Source organism: Camelus ferus, chromosome 5 (genome assembly GCF_009834535.1).
Source record: "Camelus ferus isolate YT-003-E chromosome 5, BCGSAC_Cfer_1.0, whole genome shotgun sequence".
NCBI lineage: Eukaryota > Metazoa > Chordata > Mammalia > Artiodactyla > Camelidae > Camelus > Camelus ferus.
The window spans coordinates 23696103-23709189 of record NC_045700.1 but is presented as its reverse complement, the minus strand read 5'-3'; the positions used below and the strand labels follow the sequence as shown (position 1 = coordinate 23709189).

Here is a 13087-nt window from a genome sequence, read left to right as displayed (position 1 = left end):
TGAATGGAGCTGCAGCGTAGAGGAGAAAGGCAGGTGCCGAAGCAGCACATAAAGAAGCAAGGCACTTTCAGGTAGTATGTGTTCTGAAGAAAGCAAAACAAAATATTGCGATGGAGGGTGACTGGGTAGGTAGGGTGGAGGCAAGTTTCAGACGTGTTAGTCAAGGAAGGCCTTGCTGAGACGATGATTTGAATGTTGAGAAGAGAGAGTCTTGTGGGAGTCTGAAGGAAGCACATTCCAGGTACTCAGGAACAAAAGTCAAAGCCTGGGAAGGAAATGAGCTTGATGTGTCTGAGGTAGAAAGGAAGCCAGGGCAGTTGGAAAACAATGAGATGAGAGAGAGGGACATGGTGAGATCAGAGAGGTAGGAATGGAAACGAATCTGTGGGGGCCTGCAGACCCTCGTGTTTTCTTACTAATTCACAGTGAACAGACCACCAGTCTTCTTGACTGTTGGACTGGAATAGCCATGGAAATCTAGGCTCTATGTCAATGAGAATGTCATTCGTTGTATTCACCGCTATATTTCCAGCATCCTGCATGTTTCCTGACACAGAGTAAGAACTCTTTATGTGTCTGTCAATGAACTAATGATGTAAAAGCCAAAATCTTATTTATGGAGCTCACATCTCAGTTCCATGTCAGTTCTGATGTGTCAGGACCCTCCGAGAAGACGAAAGCCGACAGGGATACCTGCCGCTCCGTCTCCAGCGGGCTCGTGAATGTGAGGGCGCACGGGACAATGGGTTTTGAAGTCGCATGACTCTAAGTCATTCAGATTTTCATGTGATCACTGTTTTAGCCCCTATTTTTGTAAACTTTGGATGCTTCTCTTCAGGGTATGCATGGGGACCTGAAAAAAACTCCTTCCTGAACCTAGACTTGTTACTTTTTCCTTCCAGAAGCAGCTTTGCAGTAATAAGAGTGCTTTTTTTTTTTTCCTATAGCACACTTTTGTTACAAAATGCTTCTGAACTACATGGAATACCTTGAAAAAGAGGTTTTACATAAATATATGCAAGTCACTGAAGCTATAATTATTTTTGAAAACAAAAAGAAAAGCATACTTTCAAAATTCAAAATTCAATGCATGGAGTTTTAACAAGAGAAATATAATTAATTTCACTGATACTTACTCAATTTTGATTCTCTCTCTACTTAGTCATTTCCAACGTTTTGGAGAACCAAGACGGCAAACGAAGTTACACGACTCCTCCCAGTATCATGCCTGACTTGTCCCATTGCTAATTACACACTTTGTCGAGGGACAGTAAATCATCTCTCCTTAAGCTGGGTCTTACTGAGGCAGAGAATGGGAATAACGGATTTTTCACTCTTTATTTATGTCCCATGATTTTTTAATCCAATCTAAAATTAAGTGTTAATTTATAGGGGTCTGCGAGAAAATAAATGCAAAATATAGCTTGAGTCTTTTTTACTGAAACACTCAAGAAATGGCACCTAACACAATGTACCAGTGAAACCATTTGATAGGGAGGTGAATTGCATTAGAAGTTCATCATTTTCTAATTTTGTTGGAACAAATCTTTATTTAAACCATAAGGAATATTGGGCACTTTGCCATATTGGGGATACAAAAATGGATCAAAATTACTACTCTTCATGAAGGCACAAGCAGTTAGGGGTTATTTTTTGAAAGAACATTTTTAAATGAGGTTTTCTTTCATAAAAGAGCCCCACAGACTGGACACCAAGAAAGTATAGTATTATAATGAGAAAAAGTGGCTTTTGTTTTCTTTGATGTAAAAAGAAAAAAAAGTCTCTCTGCCCCCTCCCCATGGTAAATTGAATTCAGCAACTAGCGATAAAATAGGTTCACTCTCTGGTTCCAAAACATATTAACTTTGTGGCCTTAGAAAAGTTACTTAATCTTTCCAAATCACAAGTTTGTTGTGTGAATAATAATAATAAGGTTTATCTACCTTGCAAATTTTTATGAGGATTAGCGGTAACTCTAACTTTGCATACCTGCCATGTAGTAGATTCTCAATTAAATGCTAGCTATTATCAACATCAGTATCATTCTGTTACATTTTAAAATACTGTTTACTCTTTAGTTTTGTTAGCAAATCCCTAGGTAAAGCTTCTTTCCTTTTCATTTATTCCAGAATCTACAATATCTGAAAAGGATTGCAGTTATGAAAAATGTCAGTTATTTTAACCATATTGATAATACACATGGCACATTCGTGACATTCATTTCTTAGTTATACTCCATATCCTGACTCAGAGTTCATAAAAGTTAGTTAACATTAGTACATCAATCAATAATCGAAGAGAAAATCTCTCTTCGCTAGAAAATTGGTTGACAAAAAAGGGTTCATAGTCAATTTTTGCTTTCCTCAAACATAAACTTCACATGACTTATGGTCTGTAGGTCATGTCTCCTCTAAATAGCCAGAATAAAACTAGCTGGATACTGTGCAGGGGTTCCCAAATCTGGCTATGCACTTGACTCGCCTGGAAAGTTTTTCTTTAAAAATGCATACTTACAGCTCCAGCCTTTATACATCAGAGTTTTTATGACTGGGCTCCAAAATCTTTATTTTTGAAAAGTTCCACTACTTGATTCTCGTTGCAGACAGACTTTAAAATGATCCCTGATTTTCCCCTCCTCTAGGGAATGGTTAGGAACCATGACTTGCTTATAACCTTCAGAATGCACCAGAGGTGTTGAGATACAACCTTCACGATACCTTACAAAAGATGATAACTTCTGCTTTAGCCACTGTTCCCTCTCTCTTGCTGCTTTGTTGTGAGATGGCCTGTGGGGAGGTCTACAAGGCCTCTGGCCAACAGCCAGTAATGTTGAGGACTTAAGTCCAACTAAATCCTGTCAACAATTACGGGAGCTTGGAAGCTGACCCACCCTAGTTGAGCCTCCAAATCAGGACCCATCCCTGGCTGACACCTTCACTATGGCTTCATGGAGGATCCAGCTAATCCATGTCCAGACCTCTGACCCACAAAAACTGGGAGATAATAAATGTGTGTTGCCTTAAGCAGCCAAGTTGGTGGTAATATTGTTACGCAGCAGTAGATAACCAATACAATTCTGAAATATAATCAGGATCAGAAACCAGTGCTCTGAAGCTTGGTGAGAGCAGAAGTAAGCTTGGTGTGTTTTTCCACTAATTTTTAATGACTACACATTAATTCTGATGGTGATGATGATGACTTATGATGATGATGGATTTTTATAAACATCCTTAGAGGTTTCCTTGAAGATTGGCAGTTATACAACACTGACTGATTTAATTTCTGGACTCAATGGAAAAGCCACAACTAAATTAGGATCTAAAATTTCAGTAGACTTTCCTTCCCTTGTCCAATGAACATGAGACTATTCTTTTGGGATCTGGAATCTCCCAAAAGTCTGTGGATAAGAAAAGCAAAGTTTCTCTTTTGTGTTCATGAACCCATAATTCCTACAAATTTGGCTAGGAATGAGACAAATCATTGGAAGCTTTCCTATCTTTGGTTGTTCTTACTAGAAAAAACAATCTTATTATCATCAGAGAAAACTCAATCATGTGGAAGCCAAAAAACATATTTGATTATAAATATTTAGTATCATGTTTTTATTAAGACAACTAAGTAATGTTGATCTGATTTATGTAACCACTTGTCATCTTTGTTAATTCTGATTATTACTTGGCTGATTCAGAATTTTTAAAGTCCTCACATTTTCATTATTGTTCTCCTTTTGAAAATGAAGAGTCTGTGATTCAAAGGGGTTAAAATAGTTTCTATTAGACTAACAAATAGCTCTGAATCAAGATAAGGAGGTAGCTCCTTCGAGGCTTATCCAGCGCTCTCTCCCCACTAGCTCGTTTCCGTCTTTAATTGTTTTACAACAGAGTTAAGCCAGCTTCTTATTGCTTGGTATGTAACAAATTATAAAATAGAGTTCACAATAAGTGGATGATATGATTTTGCTTTAAAATAAGTAGTCAGAATGTGTGTACTTTAGAGACTAGAAGTATTCAGAAAGTTGTTATTAGAATATTATATGAAACTAAAAACTATTCAAACATGTATGCACATGAAGAACTTATTGTTTTGACCTCTGTGTTTAGCATTATTTACTAAAGACAAATACATTTTCTTAAGCAGCTAGAAAGTGATACAAGTTTTGGCATCAGTAGTCTTTGAGCTCCTTGGCTCACTGTAGCTGAAAAATGAGGTCTAAAAAAGTTTCCAAAGCCCTGACCAATGTTAGAGTCTGGCCCTTTTATGATCAAGTGATCTTTTCAGCTTTAATGGGAAAAATGAATCATTGTTAAAAGATAATCTCGTCACACGGCAGCCAGAAAGGTGCAATATCAGTGATTTGACTTACCAAAAAACCGCTCTGTGAAATGGGATAAAGCACATAACACAGTTTGTTTTGTTGTTGCTGTGGTTGGCGGTGAGAGGGAAGCAGGCTTAAGGAAATACCTCGTTTTAAAAATAATAAGAGGGCAATATAAACTCACTTAATAGAAAAATGAGTGGACTTGATACAAGGGCTATTTTATGAGAACAGAACTAGAAGTTTAGAAATCCTTTTCCAGATCTTTTTCTGTTTCATCCAATTGCTTATTTCATGATGAAACTTGCCAATTGTTCACATTCTTTCTCTCTTTCTCCTTCTTTTATTCAATTTTTGATGCTGCAAGTAATATGAAAAGCACAGGGATAACTACTAAAGGTAATGCTTTGCTTTCTTTGCTTTGTGGTACAAATCTATATAAAAGTAGTTTAGATATAGTTGGAACATAAAATTGTTTCTCTAATAGTTTATTTTCAATGGAGCTTATTCTTAGCATGTTCAAAATAAGCAAATCCATCTCTTTAAGCCAATATTTAATTTGGATTATTATGCCAATAAGATCTGGGTGAATAAAGATATGCAAAGTACAAGACTGTAAATTAATGAGAAAAAAATCCTCTTCCATTTAAAAATAACACACACACAATCATATGCACACACACACGTACACACACCCACATACCCAATTAAGATTCCTGGCCATGTAGATTTATGGCATTTATATATTTTGTTCCTCCGGGTGTGAAAAAGTGAAGGAGGGTGTCCCTGAGAATGTTCCTTTAAATTATTTTTCTATATACGGAAAACATGTCTAAAATCCTGGTAAGAAGTAACTTCCTCCAGTTCAGAGAAATGCTTAGAGGGAACGTTTGTTATTGTGTACTAAGAAACACCAGTTCGGAAAATTCCCATTCAGTTCTCCCCTCAGTGCTTCATGGCCCTCCCATGGGCTCCTGGGCATGAGAAGCTTCACAGTTAATAGTTTCCAAAAAGGATATCAATTTCCCTTGTCCCCTTTTTTAAAAGGTGAAAAAGAACAGCTAACTAATACCAAAGAGAGTCTGAACCAAATTTGGAGTTTGGGCAATAAGCTAGATGGGCTGCCCAGACCACAGTTTTGATGTCAGAAGGAGGGGGGGGTTCAGACTGGTTCAACTCTTAAGGCCCACTGTCAAAAGTGCTCAAGACAGTTACGCAGCTTCCTCAATGCTAAAGTCTGCCCTTTGTAAAAGTACCCCCACGCAAGAAAACCGTCAGGTCACAGATCATTCCAGAGAATCAACACAGTGTCACAGGCTGATGACAAGTTGACATCTAAAGTTATAGATCAGTTTTCTTTGGGGGACGCCCTCACAGAATGGAAGATTGGCATCAGCAAAATGTCACTGAAGGCTGTCACCAAATACAACAAACAAGGCAGAGCACTGCTCACTAATGCATCAACAGCCCAGTAAGGCTAGAATTCTTGATGCCTTTCCTGCAGGTTGCAACAGAATATTGTGCTGAAGTAGCTCCTTGGTCCGAACATAGATACATAAAGCCCTATGGAGAATGGCAGTGCCGGCTTCTTCCTAACTAAGGTGTTGGGTGTTTTCCCAGGCATTTTTCTTTCCTGAAAAGTTATAGCCAAACTCTTGTGACAGTACTTGTCACTCACATAAACCAGAAAACAGAAAGTCACGAATGAGCTCATAAAACAGGAAAAGCCTTCTCTCCACTTTTGTAAGGCAGGAATCAACAATTAACGCATGGGAAATGCCGCATCATGGCAGCGGTCTGCATCAGAGGCTCTGAGACAGAGACCTGGGATCCAGTCCTAGCTCCCTCACTTACTGCTTTATAACCTTGGGACATTATTTAACTTTTCTGAGCCTCGGGTTCCTCAGCTTTAAAATGGGAACAATAATAGCACACATTCTATGGACTGATAGAAACGACTAAGTTAAATGATATAAGTTAGGCACTTAATACAGTGCCTGGCACATAATAAATTATGAAAATATGTTAGCTGCTTTTATAATAATAATTACTATTATCATCAACATTACTAGTTGTAATTAGGAAATGCTTTTCAAAAGTGATCACTTTGAATTTAACTTGTATGCCATCTGATCTGGAAGTATAATAAGGGTATCCAATTTCTACTGATTTAGTGAGTCAAACAGAAAACCAAAACAAATTGAATCATTCAACTGGTGTATTTAGAATTGCTGATGATTATAGCATTCAAGAAAGTTAGTGAAATACATAAATTGCAATTAAACTGTTCTTGAAAATCCCCAAAATCAGTTTTCATTTGTCTAGTCTAATAGTGGGTAGGGCTTGTTCATTTTTAAAATGTACATTCAGAACCTTCTAAAAAGGAAACATTGTGAAATGTGAATATGGAGGAGATAAAAGGTGTTACTACAAAGAGGGTATGCCCAAATCATCTCTGCTTCATCTTCGAATACAAAAAAAAAAAAAAAATATATATTGCATTCACATACCTCTATGTTTTTCATGGAATTACCACTCTACTGCTACTCTATTTCATTGCGTGTACACACACACACACACACACACACACACACACACACACAAACACACACAGAGGGGAGGGCACAGTGTGCACATTCAGCCTCTGCATCCAGCACTAACTCTCTTCTACGGCAGCTCTGCTCCACATGTGGAAGCAGGGGAAGGTATGGTGTTAGTACCAAGGTATGAGTTCACTCCTGAAATTTCATTCACAGGATAATCTGATTAGTAAAATTTGAGAGAGGCTGCTATATGCATATCTTTTATCATCTAATGCAAAAAACTCCACAACATAGCTTGGCCAAAATCACCAGTATCAAAGGTCCTAATACAGCATAATTTGCTTTGAATGTGTTGCATTCTGACAGTGCTATAAACCAGGGAGACAGTTTACTGACAATTCTGTGCTACCAGATACCAACCCAGGCCTCTGTCCAGCTTTACATTGTCAACTCTTACGGAAACATGAGCAGTTACACAGTCCCAGAGGATGCTGAAGTTTGGATTGCAAAAGATGAGATGGACAAATTTCATATTTTCATTGCAGATTTCTTTTTTGCCTTTTCAAACTGCTGAGCATAATTTTTTTAAAGGCAGGAAATGCAACTAGTATTTGTTTCTAGCATGGCTTCTGTTTTGAGATTTCTTCTTTGTAGAAGAAATGTGTTGCCCAGCTGTCTAGAATCCAAATCAGGATATGGTTTCAGTATGAAATATATTGCAAGAATGATTTTAGCTGGTTATAGACAGGAATAGTCATAGAGTTGGGGCTATTCTATCTTTTAACCACAGAGAGGGTACTCTGGTTCAGTCCAGTGGGGGCCAATGTGAAGTCATGAGGTAAAGTCTAGTTCTGTTTTTTTTTTGTCCAGAAAGGAGAGTAACTGTGAAAGAGTTTCATATTAGTGAACTAACAGAGTAAACAGATTATCGGTTATAGAGATTCTTAGAAATACGAATCATGTGGCCATGGCATAAAGTACTGCAGTTAACACGTAAAAGGATAGTTCAGCCCAAAGTGAACTGCTGGAGGGGTTAGTGATTCTCAGTATCGATACTTCTCCCCTTTGCAACACACATGCACGCACACACACACACACACACACACATACGCACACAGACAGATACACACCACTCAACAAATATTAATTAAGAGCTCCCTGTATGGAAGTTCTAGGGCTACAACTGGTTAGTGAGGGGAGATGCAAGGATGATTTAAGTTCTACCTTTTTAGGTGTATGAAGATTTGTGGAGGAAACAGATATTTCCACTAATGTCCTCTTTTTTTATTCCAAGACTTTCACATTTTAATGTTTCTGAAATATAATCACTGAGTAGATTTGACAAAATTCTCTCTAAAAGATGGCTTTAAATCTCAGGGTCTTATAATAGCTGGACTTTTAGAAGTTAGATATGCCTGTACTAATAGCGTACTTAACTACCCAGCACAATGGGCACACAGAGGAAGAATCTGACTGAAGGAACGTTGCAGGCTTCCTGTAGAAAATTACTTATAATCCGGGCCTTTAGTATAAGGACAAATCTGACCAGGCAGGAAACTTGTGTATGTGGCATGGGAAGGAAAAGATAGGAGGGTATTGAAAATAGATGGATGAGAGTATGCAAAGGCATTAAGAAATACAACAGAATGCAAATATGGAAGAGCAGTTAGGAATGCATTCTGAAATAAATTCAGAGGACCTGCAACTGGCTAGAATTTAGCTGGAAAGCCAGATTATGAAGACTTTGTGTCAATTCTCCTGAAGGCAAGAAGACATCACTGACTGTTTTTAAATGAAAGGGAATCTTACATGTATTAAACGACTAACATGAATCTGTTGTATTACTGAGGGATTACCACATACTATCTCATTTTATTCTCACAAATGTTTCCAAGATATTTCCTTCCAGTTTTTACCGATAAGAAACCGAGTATAGGGAGGTATATAAACCAAGAATATAAAATGCCAAGGGCCCAAGAAAGGAGTGCCTGGATTTTACGCCACATATCTAATTGTAAACCTATAAGCTATCTATAACACCATCTAAAGATGTTTTAGCCTTCCTTTTTTTTTCTTCAATATTTCCTATTTTTTTAAAAATTTTTTTAATGCCTTTCTAAAGGAAGTTTTAGGTTTACAGAAAAACTGAACAGAAAGTACATAGTTCCCAGATACTCGCCTTAACCCTGTCCATCCCCCTACAATTTCCCGTTAGTAGCAGCTTGCATTAGTGTGGTACGTTTATTACAATTGGTGAGCCAATATTTGTGCATTATTGTTAACTAAAGTCCATAGTTTATATTACAATTCACTCTTAGTGTTGTATATTATGTAGATTTTGACAAATGTATGATATGTGTCCACTATTACAATATCAAACAGAGTAGTTTCATAGCCCTAAAAATCCCCTGTGCTCACTTATTCATCCTTCTCTCCCCTCTGATCTTTTACTGTCTCCATAGTTTTACCTTCTCCAGAATGCTCTGTAGTTGAGACAATCCAGTATGTAGCCCTTTCAGAGTGGCTTCTTTCACTTAGCAATATGCATTTAAGTTTCCTCCAAGTCTTTTTTTGATATGATAGCTCATTTCTTTTTATCACTGAATAATATTCCATTATATGGATGTATCATGGTTCGTTTTTCCATTCACCAATTGAAGGACATCTTGGTTGCTTTCAAATTTTACCAATTATGAATAAAGCTGCTGGAAATATCTGTGTGCCATTTTTTTGTAGAGACATAAGTTTTGAACTCACTTGGATAAATGCCAAGGAGCATAATTGCTGGATAATATGGTAAGAATGTTTATTTTCGTAAGAAACTGCCAGGCTATTTTCCGAATTAGCTGTACTATTTTCCATTTCTACCAGCATGAATGAGAGTTCCTGTTGCTCCACATCTTTGCCAGCATTTGGTGGTGTCAGTGTTTTAAATTTTAGCATTAAAATGCTGGTATTTAGTGTTTAAAATTTTTAGAAATTTTAAATTTTCCAATAGGCTTATAGTAGTATTTCATTGTTATTTTAGTTTGTAATTCTTTGATGATATGTGTATTTCCTAATTTTTAATTCTTTTATTTACCTGTTATATGGTTTTCTAACATCTGTGATTTTGATTACTACATTTTCCACCATTCATTTATCAACATTTATGAAGTGTGTATTAATATGCCAGGTACATTTTTCAAAGTTAGGTTATGCTTTTCTTTTACTCTTTTATTATTATCTTCTTCACTTTAATTTGCCACATTTCCCACTTGTTGTTTATTTCACACAAACTAATAGTTGGTCCCTCTCTTTGATTCTATTCATCTCCAAGTAAACTGTCTATCTTTCACTTCTCCAGAGATAATTGTTTAATTTCTTCAACTTTCTCTTTCTCCCTTCAAAGCTTTTATCATTATTTATTCATAATACATACAGCAGAGAGTTTGAAATATTATTAGAGATGAAACTGCTTGTAAAAAGTTCTGAAGTGAAGAAATCGCTTACCTTGGTTGACAATAAATCTTAACTTCTGTATTGTTGCCAGATTGCCACTGACTCGATATATTCCATCAACATCTAGACCTGAAAACAAACGGGCATGTTTTATATTCACTCATACAAGAATTGAGATGGTAGAAGAAAAACAAACTAATAATTATGGGAAAGAAGGAAGCAGTAAATCACCACCATCTCTTCCTCACAGAGAAAACAAATTTCTATGTCCTAAACCAGGCAATCATCAATATTTTAATCCAAATAAACTAATCATGAAGTTCAGTGACAGCTAATCATTAACAGATCTGAGTGTAGTTGAACCATAAAAGAGCAGTAGGTAGCACAGGATTTCACAGTATAGTTAAGACTTATTCCCAAGGAAAAGACAAGAATGAAGCTGGGGTGGGGTGGGGGGTGACCTTCATGTATATGCGAATCATTGACCCTTTTTGGAACGTCAAACTAACGCAAGGTACTTGTGAAGTCTCCCTTCCTTCCTTCCCTTCTTCTCTCTCGTTTACTCCCTTCCTCTCTCTTCTCTTCTACCCTCTCCATCCCCCTCCCCTTTACTCTTATTCTGCTCCATTCTATCTTATTCTATTCCTAGGGATTCCATTCCATTTCCATTGTTTCATTCTCATTTTCCTGTAATCAAGAAACTGTAGCATAACATGTATTGTTCTGATTATATGACTACAGAAAGAAAATTCTACTTCAGATGAAGAACTAGTTTGATAATCCGTAGTGTACTGCAGGTAATGGGGTGCTCCATTATGGAGGACAAAATAGAAAGAAACCCTTGACAAATGGTGACATTAGTTTCAGATTATTTTAAAATTAGTCATCTGTAATTCAAAATAACTTATCCTGGTAGTGGGTTTGGATAATCAACCACTTGTTTTCCATATTTTTATTTATAGCATGTGGTTATTGCCATGACCCAGTTATCAAAAAGATGAAGAAACAGGAAAGTGAAAAGAGAAACACTTCAAACACTATTATTGTCAATAAGAAATGTTGATAACATAATTTTAGTGTTGGGATTGCATATTCCTCGATGTGTCTAGGCCCTCAGAGAGGCCTAGTACCAGCTAATGTAGAGGTCAGTATCTCAGTAGTTTCTCTAGGGAGGTGGTGTAGCACCACCGTTAAACATTGAAATTCACAATAGTAAGTATTAAGTCAATTGGTAGAAATTATTGTCATTGCATAACAGGATAAAGTCCTTGTAAACCCTTCACTGACATGAAATAAGCTCCTTTACCATCTCTGTTTTTACATACTTTACAGTAGGAACATTTCTGCTGTTGCACAAAATATATTATCAGTAGGTTAGGGTAGAGTAACATAATGCATAATACTAGTATTAGTGGCATACTTGAAAGACATCATTCAGTAATTTTTAAGACATTATTTTTTTAGAGCAGTTTGAAGTTCACATCAAAACTGAAGGAAAGGTACAGAGATTTCCCATATACCTGTTACTCCTATACATGCATAGCCTCCCCCCCATGGTCAACATCCCCCACCAGAGTGGTACATTTGTTAAAAGTGATGAAACTACACTGACAGACACATCCACAGTGCATCATATACATTAGGGTTCTGTTTTGCTGTTGTATATTCTGTGGGTTTGGACAAATATAATGACATGTATCCATCATTATAGTATCATATATGGTATTTTCACTGCCTTAAAAATCCTCTATGCCCCATCTATCCATCCTCACTATGGTGTTTACTCTTCCACATAATAAGTTGTATATAACGTCAATAAAATGGAATCGCCATTAACAAACGTATTAATTGGTGTGAGTTTTGTAGTTCTAGAATAACCTCTGTCCCTTCCTGAGAGCTATGAATCTATGAACTTGTGACAAATTGAGGTGAGGTTGGACACCTACTACTATGTGGTGACATAATTATAAATTTATAAATTTATACATTTATAAAAATCAAATGCATTCTTTTTTCCTGACGCACAAATTAACTCCATTAATCAAAGGCACTCCAGTTTGTTTTTAAGTACAATATGCATTTGACAACTTAAATATGACAGTCATCTTAATTAAAACTTTCCTAACATTTGGTTTTTAGTTTCAGTATTGGACCATGTTGGTTTTCAATTTATGCACATGTGCTCAGAACTTTATAATTTATCAACAATTTTCTTTTTTGCTTTGTCATTAGATAGTGTTTGGTACTTAGCTTTAACTATATAATTTTAAATAGGGTTATTGATTTTTAAAATATTAAAATTTACTCATTCAAGTAAGTGTGTCCCTTTCAAGGTTTTCCCTCTTGGGGGTATGTGTAATTTTTCTGAATGTGTCACCATTAGGGAGAATATTTTGAAATTCTTTTCTAAAATGCTCATCAGTGGCTCCATATTGTCTATAGAAAAATGTTTATTGATGACAAATTTGGGGTCTTTGGTGATAGTTTTTGCTTTAGAAATAGTCAAAGGTCATTCAGAACCACGAATATTGAATAATGTCATCTTGTTTGCCATCACAAAGTTCCACCAAATGAAAGTGGTCTTGATTTTTTTCCGTGAGTTTTCAGTTGCTCTGAAGGGATTTGAGAAAAAGAATATCTTGGAAAACAGAAACATTGATGGAACACACAGGTCTACATTCCCCAAATGAGAAATCTTAATATATGTTTTTTAAAAAAAATCAATCAAATTAGCCCTGTTTAAAACAATGATTAAAGATGAAGTGTCAATTAACAACTACTATAATAA

At 36.4% G+C, this 13087-nt stretch overlaps 1 protein-coding gene across 3 annotated transcripts in view; it reads right to left on the bottom strand.

The window, feature by feature from the left end:
- Positions 1-13087, bottom strand: part of ARHGAP15 (Rho GTPase activating protein 15) — a 574294-nt gene that overhangs the window by 169182 nt on the left and 392025 nt on the right. For all 3 annotated transcript variants that reach the window (XM_006191397.2, XM_032479387.1, XM_032479386.1), the window contains exon 11: positions 10351-10428. In XM_006191397.2, the coding sequence (XP_006191459.1) occupies positions 10351-10428 (78 nt within the window). The remainder of the gene's footprint in view (positions 1-10350; positions 10429-13087) is intronic.